The sequence below is a fragment of the Trematomus bernacchii genome, unplaced genomic scaffold (genome assembly GCF_902827165.1).
Source record: "Trematomus bernacchii unplaced genomic scaffold, fTreBer1.1, whole genome shotgun sequence".
In the NCBI taxonomy this organism is placed as follows: Eukaryota; Metazoa; Chordata; class Actinopteri; order Perciformes; family Nototheniidae; genus Trematomus; species Trematomus bernacchii.
The window spans coordinates 3338148-3365432 of NW_022987714.1; the positions used below are offsets into that span (position 1 = coordinate 3338148).

The 27285-nt window shown below is 39.3% G+C and overlaps 1 protein-coding gene across 1 annotated transcript; it reads right to left on the reverse strand.

Annotated features, from left to right (window-relative positions):
• Nucleotides 1–865: 865 nt before the first annotated feature.
• On the reverse strand, nucleotides 866–23467 carry rasgrf1 (Ras protein specific guanine nucleotide releasing factor 1). Its single transcript, XM_034141294.1, has 27 exons — nucleotides 22814–23467; nucleotides 18943–19049; nucleotides 18524–18671; nucleotides 16662–16754; nucleotides 15961–16214; nucleotides 15142–15221; nucleotides 14856–15049; nucleotides 13360–13469; nucleotides 12808–12926; nucleotides 12133–12293; nucleotides 11335–11398; nucleotides 10889–11031; nucleotides 10672–10754; nucleotides 10338–10586; nucleotides 8921–9291; nucleotides 8711–8827; nucleotides 7551–7721; nucleotides 7277–7383; nucleotides 6385–6497; nucleotides 6234–6294; nucleotides 5499–5602; nucleotides 5321–5405; nucleotides 4359–4556; nucleotides 4185–4264; nucleotides 3988–4105; nucleotides 3833–3901; nucleotides 866–3290 (listed from the first exon to the last, which is right to left on the reverse strand). Exons 1-27 carry the CDS (start codon nucleotides 23087–23089, stop codon nucleotides 3198–3200), a joined length of 3768 nt encoding a protein of 1255 aa, XP_033997185.1. The 5' UTR covers nucleotides 23090–23467; the 3' UTR covers nucleotides 866–3197.
• Between the last annotated feature and the right edge of the window lie 3818 nt (nucleotides 23468–27285).

A 27285-nucleotide genomic window follows, 5' to 3' on the forward strand; every position in this document is an offset into this window, starting at 1 on the left:
ATCAGCCAATCAGTGGCAAGCATAATGCACGAATCCTCAGTTCGGTAAAGTTAGAACAGATTCGAACTTCACAGATAAATAAGGCATACAAACTCGACGTCCATTAACACAGTATAAGGTAAACAACAAGCTACAACCTAATTTAGGCTATATATTTTTAATAAAGCAAATACAGGTGCGGTCCTCCGGGCTGGACAACTTTTGTCTCAACAAAGACTGCATATCATACGGATGCAGGTTGAGAGGTCTGACTATTAAGGTCTCAACCATAGACTGTATAAAGGTCTCAACCTGAGGGAGGGGGGGCGAGTGCTCAGGGACCTTCTGCAAAGTGCAACGCTGAAACGACAGCTAGGGGAACACAATTAATCTTCCGTGTTATACAGTAATGTACAGTGTTGTGCTACAAAGATCACTTCTGACCAGCAGTAGACCATTGATGTGCTTAGTGAATTTGGTAACTATTGTATTTAAAACAGCTTAGTTGTTTTAGCCGTGACCATATATCCTGCACCACCAAAATATCCTACTTTCACATCTAATCATCATAATGGTTGATTACACTAACAGAGCACAGATCAATCAAGTCTACAGATGAATCCCTCTTTGTATCAAATAAATTCCATCAGAAGTCAACCATTGCTTTTTTTTTTTTTAAGATGTGAAATTTGTACCTGCAATACATACATAAAAAATAGATTAGATAAAGCTGAGATGTCACACTTTCCTCCACTGTGGGCTACAGCATGGCTTGGACAGAGAGATGCAGGTGATGATAAATACTTTCAGATTATATTTTATTTCATTCTGAGCAAGCATGATGTCCACTGATAGATGATCTACAAAAACACTTGAGACAAAATGCCCCTGATATAAAATGGATTTATTAGCAAGAGGTAACTGGGAAACATATTTGTGTATATTTGTCGTTATTATCATCATCATAATGTATATTTTCTTGTTGTCTTTTCATTTTTTTTCTTACAAAACAGAATATTTTTAAGGTGTGGAAACATGAGGGTTGAAAGATAATTTTCATACCACTGGGTATTGCTAACAGCAAAATGTTTATTTGTTTATATACCTTATAAGAGTATGTGCATGTATAAGTGTATACAGTATAAGTATATAGTATTATTCTGTCTGTGAAGGTGTTGCATGCCTGCCACATGAGCTTCAAAAGTGTACTGTACATACATAGTAAAAATACATACAAATATTCACAGAATAAGCACTACGTTACTATATTCCTGCTAACAGAAATGGTTATAGACAGGATTACAGTATCAATGCAAAACACTTTGAAGTTATCTCCTACCTCTAAGTCATGGTTTCAAAACCACACTGTTTTAGCGTATCATGTTTAAGCTTGAGATACAACTTTCTTTTTTTGAAAGGATTACACGGTTCCACATTGAGAAATATGCAGGGTTGCATGTACAAAATATACATCACATCTCAGTGAGGTGAACAACAAAGTACAAAATACTTTCCCATGTTCATATAAAGAGCAGGTAACTCTCTCTTATACTACTACAAAAATAGTGTTTGAATGCTGCAGGCAGAGGTCATTCACATACGTTTTTATCATAAGTTTTAAACAGCAATGCATATAACAGAGTGATATACAGTCACGTCCCACAATCACTGGAACAGCAAAAAGGACAGATTGTCTTTTAATTACAGAAGAGCAACAACCTTTACTCTACACAAGTATCGCCAAACCTGAAGGTACAACACTTTCCACCGCATGTGATCTTTTTTTATGAGTTAAACTAAATACCAAGAAACATGAATTATTTGAGCATAGGTAGAACTCACTGTACTGTATACTTTATGTATGTTTATTTTAAGTGTAAAGCTAAATTCTGATGATGAATGCTTCACCTTTAATCACAGCTATCAAAAGAAATGTAACTTTTCCTTATCACTGTGTGTTGTCACACAGATTATAAGTAAATTGAGGTGAGTTTGGGCATCTTGTGTGACAAAAGGCTTAGATGGAGAGTGTGTCACTTTACAACAAATAAAAAAAACACTTACAAACGTGTTAATTTTAGGTTAGTGAAGACATGTATCTTAAAGCAGAGGTTCCCAATTCCTTCCCTGGGGAACAAATAAGCGTTCTGATGCTGCAAAAAACAATAAATGATCCGTTTTGCATTTTTCTTCCCCAACATGGACTCACCACCGTTATATGGATTTTTAGACGTGCTAGTAGCATGGCTTTAGATATCTTTCAACTTCATTTTGATTGATATTTTACTAACTATTGGCTCCTGTCTTTTGTGATCACTAGACCTTTTTTCTGGTGCCACCATGAAATGCACATATTTTTGTTTTCTAGTGAAAAGTCTCAATTACTGTTGGTTGGATTGCCAAGAAACATTGTATTTATGTACTACTTAGGATGAATTAAAAATAACTTTTGTGGTGCACTGACTTTTCATCTAGCGCTATCCTCAAGTTAAACAATAAGTTGGTCCATTATGTTATGATGAAAAACAAAAAAACATCCCTACCAGCCTCACTTTTATAAGTATCTAGGTTTAACCACTGGTCTACAACGACACTGTCAGTATGAAAACAGTCCGCAGTGCCACAGATTGGTTGGGAACCTCGGACTCTAGAGTACTGAGCAGAAATGAAGAAAACAAATCCCTGTTATTTTGGTTTGGGAAGCACAGAGACATTAATGCTTCAGGTACCTTGCTGTCATCTCCACTGATCATTGTGCCTTATCTTTAAATACAGTTGTATTCTCTGTGCTCTTTTACCTGATTTGATGCACTTACATTTTTACAATGCTACATTGGTTGCAGAGAAACTCAGTCATAGATACAACTCAAGCAAAGAGAACAACAGCTGGCAGCAGGAGTGCTCAGAAAGTGCAAAGTCAACACATTACGAGATGATGCAAAATAATGTCATTGGTCACTAAGAAGACACAGTTGTGCGCAACCAAAGGGACCTCTGTTATTATGCTTAAAATACCCTAAAATAAAATGAAAAGCAGGTGGCAACTGTAACAAACAAAAAATATAGACTGAAAGGTTTTGTGTTGTCAAACAACCTTAAACATCTACTGTACAGAAGAGCAAATATCTTAAACATGTACAACTATACAAAAGGTAATGTGTATGTTTACTGATGTGTAATATTAACAGAGAAAATAATGTGGACGACCAACTTCCCCTTCAGTTCAGCACTTTGGGCTCAATTCTGAGTGAGGCTTCGTACATGCTCTCTTCATCCAGAACAAAACTATTATCCAGTAGATACTGGGCTACCTGCAACAGAAAAAAAAAAGTGTTTAAGAAATATTCTTGTATTGAAGTCTAGCTTTACAATTTTCAAACATCACAAAATAGATAAGGAAGCCAATATTGTTCATTTTCCAATCGGTTTTATAATTTTTGTTGGTTTGTGACCTCTTTAATAGAAAAAACATGACTACACATGACATATCATCACTAGTAGCACATGTCTAAAGGTAAAGACCAGGTTGACTAATAAGTCATTGTACCCCCCTTTTTAAAATAATTTGTATAGTGCGGAAGAAAACTACCCAGCTTTTTAAAGAAAAGAAAATAATGGTTCAGTAAGAACACATGAATGTAATTTTGTGTGCTATAATATTTGTTCCTGATTTCATATTCTGTTCATTTGTTTGCCTTTTTCTTGGTAATTATGGGATGAGTTATTCCTTCAGGCCTCTGAAAAGTATTTAAATAAAACAAACTAAGTACGATAAATCTCTTTTGAGTTGAACTGGCCACAATAGTCTTTACGAACTGTGTATAAGGCTTGCATGTAAACAGGATTGACTTACCTTTGGTTGCAGGTCAATCTTGTATGCTGTTTGCTGAAACTGCCTGATTTCTCTGATGATGTGAGAAATCTGAAAAAACACAAGAATAAGGATGTGAAATTCTGACCGTAAAACACACCCTCGCGCCAAGTCTCTAATGTGATTAGACATCTCACCATTCTCATCTTTGAGAAGTTGACCAAGTTGTCTTCGGTGTAGTTCGGCGTTCCCTCCTCAATGAAAGCCAGGTCGGTAAGGTACATCCCCAGATATGGCACACAGGGAGGATCACAACTGGTGAGAAAAAAAAACACTGTACACTTATACTGCACGCTTGCTTTGTTGATCCAGAACAACACTGTGTCTCACTCACTTCTTTAAAGCCTCTCTCAGGTTTTTGAACCGCCCCTCTGATGAGACCAGCTTCTGCAGCTTGTCAATCAATGCTTTTGTCTGGAAGAAAAGGTTGTCAAGAACACAATTAATGATAACATTAGGCACATTATAAGGAAAAATCACAAGGCACATTACATAGGAAGATACACACCTGCTTGGAAACCTTGAGCCAGGTCTTCTTGAGGCGGAAGACAGAGCTGCGGTTGAGGGACGAGGTGATCTCCAGCACGGCGTTGTAGTTGTGGAGGCAGCGACAGATGTCCGCCACAGCCACCCATTTCTCTAAGACCACCACCCGAGTGACCACGTCGTCACAGCGCAGGATCTCTGTGGCAATTAGGTTGCTTATCTTGCAGGGCAAAGAGAGAAACAAATGGTTTACAATCACTAAACGTTACAGAAAATGATTTGTATCAGGGGCTTATAATAATTGGCATGCTTCCACCATCCTCTCTTCAGGAGATATTTGAGGAGATGGTGAGAAAGCAAGGCCGTAAAATTACATGCGACCCCAAACACATCCTGTATAGAGAGTTTGAGTTGCTGCAGAAGGTATAGATTACCAAACTGTAAATTGAACAGGTATAAGTTTTCCTTTGTTCCACTGTCAATCAAGCTGCTGAACAGTCAGAAACAATTGTGATTATGCTGTGTTAGGAGTTGTTGGGAGGCGAAATGTTTACAGTGTAGTATGTGCAATCGAGAAGGTTAAATAGGGAAAGTGCATTATGTGTAAATAGGTATGGACACAATAGGGATATGTGCAATTTGACGGACACTATGCATAGGTGCAATAGGGAAAGTGCAATATTGATTTGTGTATGAATGCAGTAGGGAAGGTGCAATATTTGATTTATGTATAAATACAATAGAGAAAAGTGCAATATTTGATTTATGTATGAATGCAATAGGGATATGTGCAATAGGGAAAGTGCTGTACCTGTATGCTTCTTGTTTGTTTCTTTGCCATGTGATATGTGATCTCTGTTCTGTATCTATGACTGATTGACCTGAATGTTTTATGTTTATTATCTCGATGCCCAAGACACATTTCTCCTAAGGGAGACAATAAAGCTCTATCTTATCTATCTTATCTTATTGATTGTAACATACATCATTGAAGTGCTTTGTTGTTCTCATGATGTACGGCGTCTTCTCATTTTTGTCATTCTTCATCCAGCATTGTCCAAAGAACTCTCTGTTGACAGATGAACAAAAAGGAAAACACTGAATTGGTCCGTGTGTTTTTCTTGGCCACAGACACGTGCGACTGAGATGTGATGACACTCACTCATATGGGATGACCTTAAACACCAGGTGGTCCAGCAGAGTGAGCTGTTCAGCGATCTCCAACGCAGAGTGACTCTCAAAGGCCTCCACCTTCCCTTCTCCAATCTGGGAGGAAACAAAACAGCCCAAAAATAACTATAAATGTACTGAGCAATTTATCACAAGTGGCAGGCAAGTAAATCACAGACAATGCTCAAAAATGAATTTGATGTTGGTAAATAACAATGCGGGATGCTTTTTCCCTAAATGCACGACAAGAATAATGAGAAGCAAACGTATCTAATGGCCTGTATCTTAAATATTCTTTGTACTTTGCAACGGTTCACAAAAGTTGGATTTTTCACTTTTCCTAGTACAGAATTAGACATAGAAAACCATAACATTTTACTTTATTTGCACAATTCAACCTTTTAGTTAATGTTGATGAGAGCTTAATCCAAGCAACAGCAAATAGTTGATGAATTAACTTTGCAAGAAAAAAATCCCTTCGATGTTCTGCTTCCTTATTCTCAACTGGGAATGTTTTCAGTTTTTTCTTTTAGAAAAACAAATGGGACTTTAAGATCTAACTTTTTATTGAGGAAATAATATCTGGTTAATCAATAATGAAAATAAGCAGCTCTAACATGAAAGTGCTCTACTCCATCATAACCCCACATTGTGCTACTACATATCTTGCCTCGTGCAGCTCAAAACTGCTCCACATTTATCAACAGCAGCTACTGACTTCACTCACCAGTTGTGTTACGTCTTTAAGGGTGATCTGATTGTCACCGTGATCTTCCTGAGTTAGAGTCCTGTCAGACGATAAAAGTGAAGGTCAAACTCTGAAGTATGAACAGTACAATGAAGGGATTACATAATGAATTGTAGTCACAAAACAGTACCTGATGATGTTGGCTGCTGCTTTCCTCTCCTGGGTCAACAGCTCAGGGTCATGCATCACTTCCTCCAGGAACACAATAGCTTTAGTCTTCAGCTCATTGTTATTATCAAAATCCTGGAGGGCACAGACAGCACATTTGTAAACTTAAAAACGGTATATTTGTCATAAATCATCAAGTTGTGACATGTTTTGCTTATAAGAGGTTATTTAAAAATAATTCTACTCTTTAGTGAGACAATTATTATTTTTCTCAGATCCTTTTTTCAGTTTTCTAACTACTTCTTTACCGGATATTGACAACATAAGTACATTTCAGCATTCCTCAAAGAAGGAGCTCTGTTTGCAATATATATTATGTACTATTTTATCTAACTGGCAGTAATGCAATGTTGTATGCAATTCAAATTAGTTTTGCAAATGAAGTTACTAAAAAAAAATTATGAGATGTATTTACAATTATGTAATACTTCACTATTAAAGGTGGGTTAGGTAAGTTTGAGAAACCGGCTCGAGATACACTTTTTGTTATATTCCATGGAATGCTCTTAACATCCCGATAGCAATGAATATCTTAAGTGCTTTGACAAAAAATCCATACAAAAATGTCATCTGTGGAAGCCGTAATACTGTAAAAAACACGACCAATCATTTTAGCCGGCCCGGCTAAAATGACTGGATGGCCTACCTGCCTGTCAGCCTTCCATCTGTGCACAAACTTATCTCGTGCCCTCATTGGTCATGTGCACGTTCTTGTGTGTTGGAGGAGGGGCTCTGTAAGGAAGTGGCAGATTTGTTCCGGCTGTGTATTTTCAAATTCTAGCGAACTCGAGCTGGTTTCTCCAAAATTACCTACCCCACCTTTAAGCAGCTGTTCATGTGATTGGGAGTTTTACCGGAGAGTGTTTGGACACCCAGTGCCTCAGGACATTCAGGACTCTGTTGGTCGCTGCTCGTCTGATCACAAACTCTTTGTCTCCATTTCTCTGATCTGTTGGGAAACCTGCATACAACAAATAAAGTGAGATTTTACATGAAGCTCTCATCACTATGAAATATAATACATGCACATTTGGCAACAAAATATGGATCCATTAATCTGATATGAGCCTGGTTATGTTAACCTGCAACTAAACTGGAGCTAATGGTAAAGTAAATAGTTGTGTTTACCAGTACTGGCGAGGGACATCCGTCGATATTTTTCCTTGGTAGGTGTGCCCTCATTGGCTCCAGCTGTAGCAATAGCGAAGGCGGAGGCGGCAGACAGGGCACTGCGGTTGTTATCCATCTCTCGACATGAGGACATCACCATGCCATTGTTGTATGAAAACAGAGAGAACTCTACAGGGAAGAACAGATGAAGGAGAAAATAACCATGTGAAAACTTGCTAGATATAGATTTAGGTGATAAGCAAATGAAATTGGTGGTCAGTTTGGGGAGAGTTGTAAAAGATGATCATCTACTCAAATGAACAGAGAGCTGTTGGTGAACTATTATTTATGTCACTGACTATATAACTGACTGTTTACTGCAGTATGACCTGTTTCTTGTTTCAAATCTTCCACTAGGGGGCACTACAGGCCCACACACCAGTTCCCCTCCAGACTTTCCTTTACAAGAGGCTTTGATATTCAAGATGGTTGCAGCTAAATATAGCCACCAAATATCAGCATAACAGAGGAATCAACAGATTCTCTGCAGTCTGCTATGTTTAAATCCTGGGAACATAGACGGATCAGAAGCAGCTAAGAACCCTGCACCATGTGAGACATTCACTGCTTCACACTTTCAGATAATGCTTTAATTCACTCAATAGATTCATTTAAAATCTATTGTGGGATTTAGTCAGAAGGTTTAGAAGGCACAGATAATCTTGGCTACAGTGAAACTGCCTCATTACTGGGGGGCGGCAGGAAAACACGCTCCTGATGTAGTTGCTATGACACAAGTTTCCCTTACACCTACGGAAGCCAAGCGTTGGATTTCCTCACATGATCATTACCATCGACCAATTTATATCTGATATGAATAACGCTTTACACTGGAAGATTGTTTTTTTTTTTTTTTTTTTTTTGCACCAGAAATTGTAAGAACTTTACCATAAAAAGAGATCTAAACCTTTGTATTCCAATATTCATCCTTTGTGGCCTTTTGACAAACCAAAGACTATTTCAGATACAAGCTTTGTTCATACAATGTAGCCTGTTGCTGTGGTCAAACAAAACAGTGAAGATGGCTCTAAGAAGAGTGCAATTGGCTGGTGAATTGGATTGGTTGCATGTAAAGAGTGGGAAATGACGTTACCACACATGTTTAGGACACAATGTACCTGAGTTTTTGCCTTTGATGTTTTTCGGGGTGGTAGGTGACTTGGTGGGAGAGGCTTCTGCGTCCCCGTCATCACTCTGGCTCGGATCGTTGTCACCTTCTTCTCGAACAGAGAGATCTGTATCATAACACAATTTCACAGATCAATGAAAACATGATTCCTGCAAGTCAAAATTGGGATTATGTGCTGATGCTCCTCCTCCTGACTTACCTTGTTTGCTCACTGTGGTGTCCTCCACCTTGTCCTTCTTGTCCTCCCCCTCATCAGGGATTTTGCTCGAGACAGGGCTGGACACGTACAGTTTGTTGATGTCTAAGGTGGTCTTGCTGAATGGTGACATGGTTGAGTACATGCTTGCATAGCCATTTGAGGAGCAGCTGAGGGCAGCCAGGTCAAGAGCTTTGCCCCCAGTAATGATGGGGATGTTGAGGGACAGCTTACGCCGGCGATTTGGTGATGAATTCTTTGTCATAGCGAGAGGAGGAGGGGAGGAGAACTTCCTGCTTGCCCTGGGGGAGCTGGGAGACTCTCCATACAGGAGTTTACTGTTCTGACTGCTGGCAAAGAATAACTCCAGGGACCTGCATTAAGGGAGGATATATGCATTTGAATTTAGTAACACAGGAATATGTTTCTTTGATAGTTGGTAACCATTCTCTGTTTTAAGAGCTTAGCTAAATACACAACACCTCTTTACTCATTTATGCCAACCAAGTCAGCACAGCAGCAAGAAGTCTCTTTGCAGCCGCGTCTCGTCGGTTTAGAGCAGAATACAAGCTGCAGTGTTGCAGAAAACCTCTCCCACTCCCTGCCACCCTCCTGGCGACCTCACGGGTTCCCATAAATAGCACAGCGAGTGATAGTGCGCATGGCCACTGCTGACACAGGCAGCCAAGTGTAGGTGTCTCACAGTGACATGACAAGCGCCATGGAGAGCATGCTGCAGGGCGTGGGCATGGGGGGCTCCCCGTGATCTGAACCCCACAGTGGGGCCCTCGCTGTAGGCCTGCGGAGTGGCGAGATTGGCCCCATCGAACACTCCGTCAATATTTCACACTATGGATCTTTTGCAGACAAGGAGAGAGGGAGGGAGAGAGGGAGGGAGGGGAGGGTGGGGTCCTGCAGCACCGAGGTTGGTTGCCATAGAGCGACAGAGCCCGGTTGAGACACTCCCAGACAGGCAGTAAAAGACTGGACCCAATTACTGCGTTCGACCACCGAGCACATAAATACACACACAAACACGCACACACCGTGATAGTGGAGCATCCTAAAGCCTGCCTTCCTCTACTACTCAATCTCTGTGCTTCCATTTACCAACAAAACTCAACAGTTGAACATGCAAAGCTTTGTGAAAATGTACCTTATTATATGTAAAACAGGAATACATGAATAAAGATATCAGCCTTATTGCTATAAACGGAGGAAACTAGTTCTGTAGCTGCAGTTAAACCTTCATGCTCCTTGGCTACTGCACTTCCTCTCATTGATGACATGACAATCTTATCTTAATGCAGAATTGTAAAGTGTAAAGCATGCCAAACATATCAAATAAGATGTTATTTTTTCGTTAATGCAGTCAACAAGCTTGCAACATTCAAATCTGTCCACATGTCACATGACTCACCTCGCAGGGATGGCACTGATGGGCTTCTTGTAGATGGTGATAAGCTTGTCTAGCACCACATCAGCGGTGGTAAACACGCGATAGGAGTGCAGGAAGGTGTTGAGGAAGTCGATGGAGAGGAAACGGAGGTCAGTCAGTCTCTCCAGCAGGCGCTCGACGCTGGCGTAGCGGATCTGTAGCACCTTGCAGGAGTTCATCATCTTGCTGAAGCGAATGTCTACATCATCGCAGTACAGACTTGAATCTGACCTGCTCAGAAAAACAAGAAAATTAGAAGTGAATACTGAGAAAAGTAGAAGCTGCAAAGAGTTGCATATAAAAAATGTCGGGTTACTTGATCATCTGTGGCACTGTGACTTTGGAGTTGTCTTCGAAGGCGTTCATCATCAGCCCATTGCAGCGGATGTTGTCTATGCACTGTGGGACAGATGCAATAGAAGCAAACAGAGAGGACAGAGGAAATGTTAGTGAGTTCTGCAATGTGCAGCCTTTCTGCCAACATGCTCGGCCTCTCGTATGAATGCTAGATACTCTGATGCATGTTGACGTGCCTGGCTGATGTCACTGGTCCATGCAGACTTCTCCTGCCTGGAGGAGGCCACCAGGATGACTGTGAATGACTGGCTGTCCTTTGGCTCCACCACAATCTTGAAGTCCAGGTGCTCCATGTCCTGGCCGCTCTTGTCTGATTTGGCTTTGAACAAATACAAAGACATAACTAGAAGTCATTTCTCTATAAATACATACTCATGAATAGTATAATAAAGATTTTTTTTAAAGCATACAGTTTCAGTGTTTTTCAATTGTATCTACATAAACTAATACCTACAGTAAGTAATGGTCAATTTTACATTTTGTGCAGGAGCTTCTTTTTTAAATAGTTATTATGAAATATTAATACATATTGGTACACTAGTAATCATACATGATATACATTAGCACACATAGTACATATGATGCGTATCTCTGTAAACTGCTGTATGAATAAAACACTCACCCTCATCATCTGTCCCCTCAGGGTCCTCCAAAAGAGTGCAGTCTATAAGCGAGACTACTCCATTCTGGATACAACATACAAAATATACTTAGTTTCATGACTCCAACAACTGAACATGCTTTAACATTGAAGATACCAAACATTTTACACTGCTTTTCTGTCAAAATTAGATTTATAAATCCAAGTCCTTCAAATTAAAAGTACAGATGTGATGGTGAAAACAGCATTTTACATTCAAAGTTAACCATGTTATATAAAATTCTTCGCAAAACAATAATCAATTATGTAAATGTCTGTGCACAACTTGATTCCACTACCACCAAGTGTCTATGAGAAATCAGACATTGCATTTCATTTCTAAAACATCTCAGAAGAAGAATGTTCTTGTTCAGACTTTAGAAGAGGTGTTTTTATTTGTTCTCATGTTGAACCACAAACATCAATCGCCCTTTGTAATGTTGAATAATGTGGAGTAATCATACGCCACCGCTCCATAACACACATCAAAGTGACATCAAGCAGCTGCTTTCATACGTGTATACGATGTGTGTGTGTGTGTGTGTGTGTGTGTGTGTGTGTGTGTGTGTGTGTGTGTGTGTGTGTGTGTGTGTGCTCATGAGTGCGTCAGCGGTCATCGCCACTGATAAAAGCCACGACATCACTAACCCTTGAGCTTTCATCTCCTGTCAGTTAATCCGTTCAATTTAACTCAGAGATTCATTTTTTTTGCGGTGCCTTAAGGTTGTGATGTTTGAAATAAGGAGCAACTCCACTGCTAGCTCAGCAGCGCAGGCCCACCTTGGTGAGATGAAGCTTTCCCCCAGATCCTCTGGTGCAGATGATTACATGCTTGGAGAAGAGAAAGCACTGCCTCTCCCCCTCCTTCTTCAGAGACAGAGAGCCCAGTCGCCCACGGGTGATCTTGACCTTCTCGCTCATCGGCACCTGGATGAGAGACCCTGTATGTGGGAAAAAAAGAGTGTGTGTAAATAGAAGGAGGCAGGAGGAAGAGAGAGGGAGAAAGACACATATGCTAGTGGAAAAGAGGCAATGACAAGAAATGGAAGAAAATGGTTTTTAAAAAACTGGTTGTCTTGCTTCCTTTACATTTGAATACATGCAGAGTCACATGAGACACTAAGGATTAAATAATGTAATTTCTGTTTTCCCTCTGCTCACCCGTCGAGGCCTGTTGGGTACGTTTGACATTTACAGTCCCAGTTTCATCATCAGTTTGCCTCTGAACAGTCTAATTACACTTGGAAATGAAAGACTCATGAGGAGTACATTTTTCCCCAGAGAGAGAGGGATGGGCCTTTTTTTTTTCTAAGAATGAGAATTTCCCCCTCAATACAGGGCTGAGGTGTGAGATCAGGCTGTCAGACAGGTAAGGAGGGACAGGAAATCCCCTCTGCTGAGATCCTGCTTTTCCTCACTGGGATCTGAAGTACAGTACTTGAAGGCAGGAGTTACCTTGTCTTACAAACGTCTGGCTGGTGTCAAGAAGAATCTCACAGCCCTCTACGATCATGCGCTCTATTGCCAGGTTCTTCCTGATGTTCTCGGTCTCGCTCACTTCATCGTGCATGATTCTGGGGAAAATAAACATTGAATCAATCTCATTAAATCTGTATTAAATCCAGTATAAAATGAGACACACAAATGAGAATAACCACAGGAATTCTTGCTGTTAATCTTATGACTTTAGCATGATTTGCATTTACAGTATTTGCTAATATTTGAACAAGATAAATGATATGTAAGAAAGTTAATAAAGTAATCAGAGTTTCCTTCAGTAATGCAAGTTGTATGTACTCAATTTTACATTATACAGTTCATATTTATTTTGGTTATACTAACGTTTGTGTGACTATTTGCTAGATGTAAATGTATCTATCTACCATTGTGGGGCATAACATAAAATGCACTCTTATTGGTTAAAAAACCTGACATTTGACCAGTATGCTGTGAAAAGAGGTGTCGCTCAGTTGAAGTCTTGATTTAAATGTCTTTATACAAAAGTACCTGGAAAGCTCCTCCAGCTTGGATTTGGCGTAGTCCAGACTGGTTCTTTCTACATGTTCATGGGGTGTGTGGGCCAGGAGTTCGTGGAGTGTAAGAATGTAGCGAGGAATCTACAGAGACAGATAACATGGGAGTCACACTCAAAAATAAGAGCTCACTTTCATACATAGATGTAAGAACAACACAAAGATACCCACACAGGAATAAACACGGGCCAATGTGCACGTACACTAATGAGAAGTAGATCAGTGGAGAGCACAATCTACACTCATCAGCTAAATGTAATATCAACACAGCACAGCCTGCAGTAGGCCCCAGCTGAGTGGACTGTCGGGAAACTGCGTGCCTTGCCAGAAAGGAGCCATTATTAAAGCCTGAGCTCCAAAAAACAACCGCTTTTTATAGACATGAAAAACATTACAGGGATATTCAGAGCTAAAGCAGACAAATGCCTGCTGTCTCTCTTCTTGATCAGTGATGCTACAATATGGGACATCGCTCAGGGAGCCAATGAGGGCTCAACAAGGAGGCGGGTCTTTGAAGCCAAGTGCCGACTGTGCCATAGTTGCCAAACAGAAGCCGGCACACATGACGGAAAATATTCCTTTGTTTGAAGTGGAAACTAGTCAAATTGATTACAATTATTATTTAATCCTATGTGGGTAGTACAAAACAACACACTACCATTCATCAACCACATTGCAAATGACATCTACTGTGGGACTACAGATGTATCTTTGAGTCTTTTTTCTTGAGCCTTAGAAAATAAACCGGCTTTAACTGTGCTTTTTACAGTTGGGCACCTCAAGTTAATTGCAATTAGGTAAATAACTTAATGATATGCTTTTAAGGCAATACATAACACCTGAAAATGAAGGATGATAAGGTACATTAAACTCGATGTAATAGAGGTCGAGATGCGGGCAATTCAATGTCTGAATTTAGGATAATCAGCAGGTCATCAGTGAATATACAATATATCATGAAGGCTTTGAATGAGAATGAGAAGTGAGTTTATAAACGAAAATAAATTAAGAGTCAAAGATACTTCAGAAGAGAGCAGGATAAATTGGCTATATACATTGAAACTTGTAGACGAGAACACCTGTGCTATTTTGGGAGTCATCGCAGAATCAAGTTATACGTTTTGTATGTTGGTCGAGGGGCTTCCCTTTCATTTACATTTGGATCACAGACAGGGTCTTAAAAATACATCTAGCTTAGAATAGGCCAAAAACAAAGAGGCCAACTGCTTTACCGACAGCTACAACTGGGTTTCATTGGCATAGCTATATCAAACTAGTACTAAGTTGGTGATTTATACGGCCCATAGGTAACATTATGGGGGTAACACTATATGGAGGGAAGAACTTGGCCCAGAATGGCTGCGAGAGCTTAGTATTAATGACAGAACCTGGCTCCAGGCTGCAGCTCTGCAGCAAACAAATGGGTCTGCCTTTATTGCTTGTGTATATCAGTGAGACAAATTAGCTCACCTGGAACATGGGGTAGGTGAGGAAGGTCTCCAGAGTCCTCTCCTCACAGTCGGGTTTGGCCTCGTACTGCTTCAGCAGCTTGTCAAAGTCTCTGTTCTGCTTGCAGTGAGCGAGGATCTGCAGGCTGTACTGGTGGTTCCTCACAAACTCCTGGTAGATGTTCAGCATGGGCAGCAGGATGTCAAACAGGTCGGCTATAGAGAGATTAATAACGACAAACTGTTACAACATCGAACAGTGGTCACATTATAGAAAAAGTAATGAAAACTTTTGAAACTTTTCTTACCCAGCACTAATGTTGGCCAACTCGCTATTCTGGCTTTTAGCCCCTGGTAGAATATCTGATGTAGAAACATGATAGTTTCACTGAAAAAAAAAGAACAGATATTCATTTTCTCAAACAAATGCAGATTGTTTGTTCATAGTTCTGCCATCTTCCAGTGATAAAGAAAAATCCTGACACCAGGCAGTGTGTAGGTTTTGAGAATTAGCGTGCCTGGATGAGTGTATGTGTGGATTTTGAAAAGGCCAATGAGGGTGGGTGCCGATTACTGTCTTTATTATATTATCTGTGTTCCTGGAAAGATTTATCTGAATGGACACAAAACTCAATCTGGAGCCATGAACACAAATCTTGTAATTTCAGTTTACATGGTGAGAAATTAAATGTCTTTATAGTAATAGTAGTGAGGTTGAAATAAAGTAAGCATAATTTAGTCTTAATGTCACCTTTAAATGTTACTATACTTATTGATAAAGTAGACTTTAGAAACTTAGACTTGAAATCATTATGTATTGAATGTGTTTCCTTCTTTATAAAACATTTGAAGGATTTATATTAAAATCTTTACATTTTCCATATCAATCAGTCCATTTAGCCAGCTAGCAGTCTACTATTCATGCTGTTTGTTGGTACAGTCTAATGTTACGTTTCTTGGAGTTTTTTAATTACTGCCACCAATTGGCAATCAGTGGAATAGCATATGTGCACAAGAAATAAACAAAGCAAGCATCAACCTGTAATACCTCCAAAAACCTCACAGGATACCTGTAACATGATTTTGTGTGTAAGGCAGAAGTGCTCTGTAGGACAAAAAGATCAGACCTGTTTAGGAAAATGCTGCTGACATCATCATGGGTGATGGGCGGTTTCTTGGAGCTGGCGGCCATGCGGAGCGGCCTCAGGAAGTTGTTCACCAGGATGTGAAGCTGCTGGACGTACTCGGCCTCTGAGTCCAACATGCTGAACACCACCTGGTTCCTCTTCCTCATGCTCTCTGCGTGTGGTGAGCGGATGTAATCTTGGATGATTGTCTTCCACTTCCTCCTGCAGATCCAGCCTCGCAGGAAGCTCTGGACCTGACATTTTAAAGGCAGTGGTTAATTCCCCCAAAATCTTAGGATGCTCTTAAAATAAAACAACGGGTTTGAATCATGTTCAAGGGTTCAAGGTTCTTTATTTGTCATACGAACATAGCTACAGAGTAGTTATGTCGATGAAAATCTTAGGTCACAGGCTTCTCCAACAGTGCAACACAATAATACAGAAAAACTGAAAAATATAGTGCAAGTAAATATTAAAAAGTAAATACAAAAAGAAAAATAGTTTAAAAAAAGTGAAATAGTGAAATAAGAGTCTATATGCAAGCTATTGGAATGATATATTAGATAAATAGATAAATAATGACTAAGTAGCAGATGAATGTTATGGATGTTGTTACAACAGTTCAGGTGTTTAACAGTCTTATTGCCTGTGGGATGAAACTGTCTCTGAATCTGGTGGTTTTTGTCCGGATGCTGATGTACCTTTTTGATTTTCTTGATTTCTGAGTCGTCATCGGTGGGGGTTGTTGCAGGGCTGGCGTTGATCTTCTCGTTGTCCTTGAGATGTCCAGAGATCTGGTAATCAACAGAAAGACTAATCATTCCCACTCACGCTCTTCTTCTCCTCACTTACTGTAGCGGCATGTAAACAAAGTGACGGAGTCAACACGACAGGACCTGTGAGCACTGTCAACACTGAGGCATTAGCCTGACTAAACTAGCTGTGTTCACTTGGCTGCTACCTCAGCATCAATATTTAATTACATTGGTAATTTAAATTCAATATGTACCAAACTGTCCTGCATGTTGACAAGAGGTAAGCAGGCTGCTGGCAATAAAAATAGACAGACTACAGCCACCTTGAACTGTTTGAAGCTAAGTGTCTCCATTTACTTTGCAGAACGTGAGAGAGTTAATTGTCATTGCATTTCATAGAAGAGATGCAATATAAAGCCGTGTTCATGCATATTCAGCACATCATTTAATTTCAAGCATCACATTTGCACATTAAAGTAAAATGTCTATTTGATCTGAAGAATACAGCACTATTGGAGGTATTGTCTCTGAGAGGAGATGCAAAGTGGAGTGTGGTTGGCCTGAACACGTTTCTCTCTGCTTCCATTTCTGTCCTCTCACACTACTTTATACACATACGAGAGAAACGTAACAATAATCAGCATAATCCATCATTTCCCCACTGGTTCAGCTGTTATTTGTTGAGGATGAGAAGTGAGAACGGGACACAGATACATTTCAGAAAGGAATGAGTGTGCGTTGCGGGAAGAAGTGGTAATTTAGTGTTAGTGTGCCAGTTCAGGAAGTCTATTTACAGCAGGTCTGACTGATATCGTGAGAGGCTGCCGCACATTTGTCTATGGAACAACAATCTTGCAATTCTTGATTATTATGGTTTGGTCAAAGAGGACAAAATCTTGGATATTTCAATAGTAAGATGTCCGCCATCTGAAGGCTAAAATAAATGCAGAGCTACCTGTGTCGGTTTAGCTATCAAATATAGTTTATTTTTCATCTATACCCAAGTGTTAAACTGGTTCCAACTACTATTTACTTCTCATACGTATACATTTAAATATACAAAATAACATATTATTTTACCCATTGAATAATAAAATAGCTGGCTTTTGGAAATGCCACTGAAGGTTTAACAAAAGGGAAAATACATGTTGATGGGCCAAATGATTTCTTATCATTATCAAGATAATAAAAGTAATAAAACATTAGAAAGCTACTGACAAAAATCTAAAAGGCTTTCCAGGCCTATTAGCATGGACTTTTGAGACGATCCCTCACTTCAATTTAGGCTTCAATATGAAATCATGGGTAACATTTAAACCTGTAAAGAAACAGTCAAGCTTCCTCCTGAACTGCACAATAAATATGGTGAGGAATGGAGAAAAGTCATCTACATCAGGAAAATCATGCTGGTTTGTCGACTAGCAATTCCTTTTCATACTAGACAGACATCAATCACCTAGATAATGAACAAAGATGTAAGATAATTAGCCAAGATCTAAAATTATTACCAGCATCTTTTGTCTTTGATTTCTAAACAGATATATGGACATCGGGATGGACAGCAGGCATCTTATCACTGTTAAGGATGAATTAAGCTGATAGTATCAAGACATTTTTTTTATTTAACCAAGGCAAAACTCTGAGAAGAAGAGCCATTATGTTTTGGAAAAAATAATGTCAGTTGGCGAGGGAAAGGGGATTGAATACCACTTCAAAATGTGTAAGCTGTGTCTGCTCAAACCGACTAATGAATTAGTATTTGTTTACATCCCTATTCCTCCGCGTAAAGGCATCACAGTGAGTATTACCTCTGACTTAAGCCTTTCAATCTCTATTTCCCCATCTTCTATCTGTTGTCGAAGTTGCTTAGCAACTGTTTTCTCCGTCTCCACAATCTGAAGCAGATGAAGATACTTCTGCATGAGGGTCTCATGCTCGTTGGCCAAGTTTCTGTAACTGTAACACATGAACACACACACACAGTTTTGTAATGTAACAAGTGATACATTTCACATCAGTGTACGTAGTTTCATCTTACATCAGAGCAATCAGGTTTTTCTTGTGAACAAAGCATTTTTCTGTCATTACTCATATTTTAACCCCACTTATGAAACCATAGCAACATCCCCTACAGACGAAGCAGTCCAGGATTACTTACAGTACTCGCTACTGACTAATTAAACTTCTACATGCCATGTCTGCACATTTCTCTGTTGAGAGCCTTTACCTGGCGTGTGATATCGCAGCCACCCATTCATCGCAGTCCTTTACGTCTTCTGTGCGTAACTCGAGCGCCTTTTGGTTTTCATGGGTGAAGCTGACAGTGAAATAGTACTGAAACAAACAAGGGGGGGAGGGGAATACCTGTTATAAAAACAACAGGGCTATCCTTAACCTGACATGTTATGTCCTGCGCAGAAAGGAGCATTCATTATTGCATTGCTTCTAGATAAATCTATTATATACATGTAGTGGCTTAACTGAAGCTTCTCCACCGCTTTTGTCTTTGTGTTTGTTCCACTGCCTCGCTGCTGCCGACATCAAGCGAGTGATTTAAAACCACACAGGGCCTGGGGAAGCCACATCTTCCTCGCCCACCAGTGCAATTGATGGCTCTCGCTGAGGGAAGCCTCCCCCAGCTCAGTTCCTGGGATGTCTCTGGTTCCCAGGAGGAAATGCCATAAGACGTGGAGGATTGAGCCACGGCCAATTACATAACTGTGCAATACCTGTTTCCTAGCAACTGAAGCTCAACTGAAAATAATGTATTATTATTGTTTTTATTATTAGCATTTTAAATGGTTCTCTTAGTTAGGACATTTACTTAAGTTTCAGAAATTAAGCATGGGTCATTGATAGGGTAATATTTTCAGTTTTCAAATTGTATAATTTTGGAATTTCCTCTTATGTAAGGAGCTTACTAAATACTGAATACTTTTGCTTTTGATACTAAAAAGCATTTTTAGGGTTAATTTAAGGGTTATTTTTGTGATCACTGTTGATTTTGAAGAATATTGCTCTTTTTTTCTAAGATTCAACACTCGAGCTATCACTGTAAAATGACACAATGGAGTTACTATTTGAAAAAGAAACAAACATTGCCTTTAAATCTAAAGTGATGTGATTTTTTGTTTTTGCAAAGGGGGCAAGTATAGATTTAAACCAACAATAAGTGTCTAAACTGCTACTAAAACTATCTTAAAAATAGGGAAAGTTATTCTTTGATAGTAAGGAAAGATTGATGCATCAATTGCATAAAAGCAATTTACCTTGAATTTCAAATATAACATTTCTAGGTTTTATATGATATGATAAGGCATTTTGCATTAGATCTAGGCTACATAAAGCATACTGTATATTTTCTTTTCAAACGCAACCAAGATCTCAGAAAGTGAGCCTTGATAAAACGATAGCACAACTCCCAGAAGTGAAATGTCATCTTTTTGTGGACTCTTTGTGCCGTGCTGACGGAGAACAGACTCTAATCTTTGGCCTGCAGATGTTCAACAGGCGCCTATCAACCTGCAACTGATCCTTATTCATGGATGACTGCTCCTCCATCTTCACATTCATTAGGTATTCACCCTACCGTCAAAGAAAATCTATTCCTGGCAGAGAGGCATGCATGTTGTTGTAGTTTTCCCTCATGATCTCTCTAAGAGCGCGCTGAGTGTCTGGTGTGAGGCGATGTTAAGCTCTCTGTCTGCTTCCTGCTTCATGTTTATGGCTGAGTCATGCACCTTTAAAATCATTATTGATCTTAACAGGAGATATATGAGATTGATAAATCATTGATAAAATCATATGGATCCATGAGTGTCCTTTGCCCCTAAATCTATTTTCTCTTGTTATGCAACACCCACTTGTCAGTCTGGCTTTGCAGTGAACGTGAGAGAGAGGGTAAATAATTAATTAAACATAAGAAGTACGATTCTTACATCTTGTTTAATTGTTACTAACTGATAAACAGTTCAGTTTTATTGCAGCAGTACTGTAAAAGGACTGTTGAATCATAAAATATAATCTATGCAATATTATATTCCCTGCAGAACTAAGTGTTTGCATTACTCTTGCATCTACTTCAAATTGTATGAGAAGCTTGAGCTTGAACATTAACCTTTCCATATCAACACCACCAGGACATCAGCCATTAATGGTACATCTTTGTCAGATCTTTAGATTTAGTGTACAATTTGTACCAAATCAACCATCTATTGCTCCTAGAGCTTCCGATGTTATTGGTCAAAGAGCTGCTGTTTCCCGGAGAGAGCGAGCGGTGTTTTTCTATAAATGGACACTGACCCCTCCAAGGTACTGCAAGGAACAAATTTAGCCCAGATAGCGTTCGCATTAATAGGAGAGATGCGACACACTACTTCTCTCCTCTCTGTTACCCCGCCTCTCTCAACTGCATCATTCTTTAGGATGCAAATAAGAGTTGCCATAGAAACCTCAGGCTCGTAGGCATTATAATTTTCACAGTAACTGCATTTGAGGATAAATATAATGTAGGGATTATGGTGGATTGCTAGAACGTTTGCACAGAATCATAAATCCAGGTGGGGATATGAGATAGAGGGGATGTTTTCTTACTCTTATTCGTCCTTGTTAAGGATGTTGGTTTGTTTACAATGAGAGGTAACTCTTCAGCAGCCCGTCATATCAGTCGCATTAGGCATTCATTATTCGTGCAACTCCCAGGGCTTTCGCTCTGTGCTAACAGGGTTCTCAGAACAAAGCGCATCAAGCATTTTCCCTCAAGTTGGTCATGAATTCAGTCCATCAGGCTTTCACATTTAATACAGCACAATGCGGAGGAAACAACACTGCTGACAAAAAAGAAATAGAAAGAATCAAAATGATTTCGGGGAGATTTTTTTCAGAGCCTTTAAAGCAACTGTGAGAGCAGAACATTAGCCAGTGTGTTGCATTCTGCTTCGTCAGCACAAAGGCAGCTGTTCACAGGAAGAGCCTGGACTCACTTTGGACTGCAGCCCTGCCGACAGAGTCAGGCACAGAGCCTGGAGAGAGGAGAGGAGCGCCAGTGGCAGTGAAGCATGTTCCTCGACTGTTAAATTCACAATAATAATGTCAACAGACATGGCAACCTTCCTGTTCCCCACTTTCATTTTTAGCTGAGTTGAGAATCATTCAAAGGAGATATTTTAAGTTCAAGTGGATACTTAATTTGCAGATATGATTTAAGTGTATCCTGCAACATGTATCTGCAAAACACCAACTATGTGTGATTGAGTCTTAATTAAGTATACCACCTATAAGAAGGGGTAAAACAATTACCATGTATACGCAAATGCAAAATTCCAGTATAAGACAGATTCATTTTTTCAGGTCATCTAGATCAGAGCTGACTTATCACTGGCACCCTGCTGTTTCTTCTGCTTCAGCTGTAATTTCATCACTTGGCCACAAGATGGAAACCCTGAGGCAACAACTTTTTTTTATTTATTTTGTTGCATGTTTTATTGGAAGGAGCATTAGATATATCACTCTCCACCCGTCAAAGAAATGATGACTTAAAGTCAAAAGCAACACATGTGACCGACCAGGATGCAAATGAATGGCCCTGGTAAAAGAAGAAATTCCTTTACATTCTCTGCACCACTGAAAACTATGCCACCAATAATAACAGAAGGAAAGAAACAAAAAAGCGATCAGGCTCGGGTTTGGTGCAACCTAGAGCAAACCACTGCAGAGCCCAGTGCCAGGGCTGCTGGGATATAATTAGGTGTTAATATTGTTACCTCATCATTAATGCCATGCATGGATTACATAACGTGCAATACAGCAATCTGGAACCTCGTGCTATTCTGCTGCGCTGGATTTGAGGTCATGATGCGATTGGATAGAAGAAGAAAATACGCATAAGAAAAGAAAACTGCTTTGTTCGCGACTAAAATAGTTCAAAGGCGTGTGCGGCGCAGGAGCACATTTTACACTCAGTGTTGCACCTCGTCAATATTTTAACACGAAGCCTGAAAAACAATAAACCAGTGCGAGAAAGAGAGAGAGAGAGAGGGAAAGAGAGAGTCTGTGTATGCGTGCATGTTTGTGTGTGTGTGTGCGCACGCTCTCCATACCTGCTTTTCCAAACTCTCCTTAGCTGACTGTGAAGGTTTCGGTGAAGGCGCCCTGTCGCATATGCATCCCTCCAACAGGTATAATCCCGAGGGTCTCGAGCTGGACTCGTTCTCAAAATAAAAGAGCATATTCTGTAACAAAGCAAACCACTTCGCGTGCCATTTCGTGTTGTCTGAGCTCTTTTTGCTCAAGCACCCTCGTCTTGTACCATCCTTTTTCGCCAAAAGCCCCAGGTAGGTGACATGACCATCATTAAGTCGTATTCCCTTCTGCATTTTGACGAGGAGACTTCAGCTGCGCAAGGTGGATCGCTCGTTACATCCTTCTGAAGTCGCTGCAGGGGGAAAATAATATCAAGAAAGACAAGATGTTGACTTTCTGAATGCGGACCAGTAGCAGGCTTGTCCACTCTGTCCGACGCATTCACCGTGTTGGCATTTGAGTAAAAAGAGAGGAACGAAACGAGCAGCACAAGTCCAGCATCCTAAAATCTTTTGTCATACTCCGAGGGCTTTAAAGGTCCACATTATCCGATAGAAAAAGACGAAAAGGAGGGGGGCGAAAAAAACAGTCTAAACAACGCAAGATGAGAGGGAAAGGGGTTCGGGGTTCGTCCTTTTCTCACATGAAATCTCCAGAAAGCAGCAGGCTTGGTGCTGAGCTAGGCAGTGCTCGGTGAAGTCACATGACGCATGCTTGGGAAAGCAGATTTTAGGACCTTGGACAGGGACGTTGCAACAAGATGCCGCGGAAGTTCAGTTTCTCTCAAGCTTACAGCATTTAGTAGCCTACTTAGGATACAAGAGAAAAACTGAACAATGAAAAATATTCAAGAGATACATTTCTTTTTTTATTCAAATCAGCCATTTAACAGGATTTACCAAATTTTCTTTAACCATTTAGAACATTATTCTCGACAAAACTAAGCAATCAATTAAGATATTTTGAGTTTTTGAGATGGTTACATAAAACACAACATTTCTTAAATCTCAGGAGACATCTTGTTTTGGTGCAGTTCAGCCCCAGATAACAATATTGTTAGTCCACAACTTAAACAATAACTTAAATCAACCTCACATTCAATTCTACAATCACTTTCTGACAATTTCAGAGCTTTGAGCAGCATTTGACAGTCCTTTTTCACCTCGGATCCGGTCATAAACCTTGCATTTTTTCTTTTTGAGTCACATTTCAAGGTCAAGAATGAACTTCCATGATTAAAGTAAAGATAAGAACACAATTGTTATCCACTTAACATTAAGGACCATACCACTTATACAACCAACTAAAGATTATAACTACTTCACATTACTGCCAACTATTTATATAATGATGAGGTTCTAAGGTTGAATTCAGTTATACATTATGTAATAAATCATAAGAATTATACTGCATAATTAATCAACAACTCGGATGAAATTAGAAAGTGTTCACTGAAATGAAATAACAATAACATTAAGTCTTGATTTTTAAATTAATTTTCCTATGTGGTCACATGAATGATCACAGGTGTTACTAATATGAATAATGTCTCTCTTTGGCTAAAGTGTTCCACTGAGCCAGAATGATTTAAAAAAACACCCCATTTTTAGAATTGAATGCTCCTGTTTATTCTTTTATCAATTTATTTGACGACACACATGGCTCTGTCATTAAACATAGGCTACCTTACTTAAAAATGTCTTTCTGGACAATTACTTAGGACCTGGCTATACGGTTAGGGTTAGTTTATAGTGTTCCATTTACATTTCAAAGTAGCATTTTAAAAAACATATATAGTTATTATATAATAATATTAAAAAACATTTAGCAGTTGAAATCAATTCCTTAATAAGAAACTAATTTGGGTTTGGTTTCATGTAACTACACCGTTAACCTTGGCTCTGAACTCTCAGCTTCTGTAGTACAGTTGAGGGTCAATTAGTAAAAAAGGGTAATTACAATGAAATAATTGGCAGCGCGAGCATGTTTGAACCGCACCATGTTGACATGTTTGAACTGACAGACTTGTGTGTCTCAGTGTCACAGAGCTGCACTATAAAACATGCTCGAGCACACAGCCAATATGCCTCTTTGAGCACCCAATTTGTTTAAAAGGCACAGACTCTAATCTGCTGCTGTCAGTCCTTCGGCTACTTCTCAGGGAGGAGATTTATTTATTACTCCATCTCTGATGTTATCTGTGCTCTGTCTGATCTATTCTTCCATAAACCCCTGTAGAATCTGCAGCAGTTTCCTTTAATTAGTTACTTTCTAGTTAGATAACCAAATAATAATAATTATACTACAGGTGTTCATTGAAACCGAGGCTGGCACATTATTTGTTTTGTTATAAACTGATGCAATGTAAGCTACATGTGCTGTGACTAGGCAAATAAGGCTGCCGTGTTTTGAATACATTTGCATAGACACACATGTGAGAGGCTGATAACACTGTGGGTATTTTTGGTCTGCACGGTGTGAGCCAAGGTGCAACACAACAGGGTGCTGTGCTTCATTTGGGGATTTTCAGTCCATCCTGCTCTGTGGATCACTGAATCTAAAGAGGGCAGCAGACTGAATAAACAAGTCTGAAATTGATCTAAATCACACTGATAAAACATTTAGTTAGGAGGGAGGCTGTGTGTTGTTGGTCCATAATGATTTATAAGGTTGTATTTCATTTCAAATGAGAAGAGCTGACACCCGTGTTGTTCACTTGTCCTGAAGATCAAGTTTCTTTAATTTTAAAGAATTGTGGCAATGAAGACAGTGCTTTCAATTCAGATTCAAGAAATGTGTTCTAATGAAATGGTAAAGTTAAACAAAAGGAACACATTTAATAAGCAGAGTCAGTAAAGTAGCTGCCATATGTTGCTATGAAGATTGTGTAAGTTATTAATGGTCTAACTCTGTCAGCACTAAATAAAACCTTTAAAAAACGCACATGGGGAAACTGACTTTTAGAAAAAACAAACCCTTTGGACACTTGTTGGGATGTATTCATTAAAATGGGAAATGGTTTTACTGTCTAGGTTATTTGTAAATATTGATTGTATTTTGCCATTATTTAACCTAATTAAATGTGTTCTCTTTCGTAATAGAGTGGTGCAGGGGTGACGTATTTACCCGGAAGTAAGCTGCGCATGGGTTCCCTCAACAAAAAAGCAATGGGATTTCTCCATAGGATTTTGGAAAATAGCTCGAAATAAGGTCTGTGGAAAACGAACCTGTTAGATAAATGCACGTTTTGTTCAGCCGGATAATCTCCACATGTCTACCCTACTTTTATAATTTTCAAATCGTAAATCTAATCGCCAGAAGCAAAATGCTAAACGAACTACAGTACAGCCGTTGAAGCGTTTGTTTTAACAGTTTGCAAGAGCGCAGGTACTTGCTTTCAAGCAGAACAGGGCAAACAAACTCAGCGGGAGTGTTTACGAGTTTGGCGTAATGACGTACAGCGTCCTCGACAACAGCCACTTGTTAACAACCATCGTTTTTCAGACACGTAAACTCTTTAAAAATCACCAGTGGGGTCACTGCTGATGCATTTAATGTCGTAGAACAAAACGTGATCCGTCTCTTAACCCTTAGATGCATAAGTGGGTCTTTTTTGACCCGGTGAGGTGGTTTTCTTGAAGTATCTTTGTAATTACTCATATTAAATCATATAAAAATATTCCAGCTATTCCTCAAAAAACATGTTTTGGATATCATGCCATTCAAATTTTAAATTTACATGTTATACATTTTAAGAAATTGTAGTTTTTGTATTACTACCCCAAGCTTCCATAAGTGGGTAAAAAATGACCCGCATGCATTTTCTATGGAATCCTATGGGAAAACGTTTTTTTTCTATGTAAATTCTTTTTCTAAAATTATAAATAGTGAAAAATTAAATATAAAATATTTCTAGTGTGAACCAAAATATAATACTAAATATTATACAAGTGATTTTTCTTAACCAATATGACAAAAATGGCATAAAAACACATATTATTCTAATAAGGGTCCTTTTTGACCCACTTATGGAAGAGTGTAGGGTCCAGTCACTCGTGCATCTAAGGGTTAAATGTGTGTCAACCACAGACCTTATTTCGAGCTATTTTCCAAAAACGCAGAAAAGGTCAAACCCCAAAATAGCAATTACGTATAGAAATGTTATTTTCACAAGTTATATAATATTACATAATATGGAAAATCAGATATGGAAAACCTAAATATTTCCTAAAAGCTCAAGCCTGTTATGTTTCTTCATTATGTATACACATGTTTTTCACTGACAATCAAGACATCTAGTCAGATATCTAGTCAGGTGTGAGTGTGTGCAGTAACGTGGTTCTGTTATTGTGAAAGTGTGTGTGTGTGTGTGTGTGTGTGTGTGTGTGTGTGTGTGTGTGTGTCAAATGGTGTTCTCTGTAACAGCTCGTATACTGTCAGTGTTCAGCAGAGAAGCGGTGGTGTCCTCGTCCTTCCCTGAGCCGCCCAT

Bases quoted from the DNA above. Each gene is read 5' to 3' on its own strand.
- rasgrf1 (XM_034141294.1), bottom strand. From the start codon at position 23,089: ATGCAGAAGGGAATACGACTTAATGATGGTCATGTCACCTACCTGGGG. The intron at 10,587-10,671 runs GTAACCCGACAT...TTTTCTGAGCAG, and splicing joins ACAGTGCCACAGATGATCAA to GTCAGATTCAAGTCTGTACT. The intron at 6,295-6,384 runs GTACTGTTTTGT...ATCGTCTGACAG, and splicing joins GCAGCAGCCAACATCATCAG to GACTCTAACTCAGGAAGATC.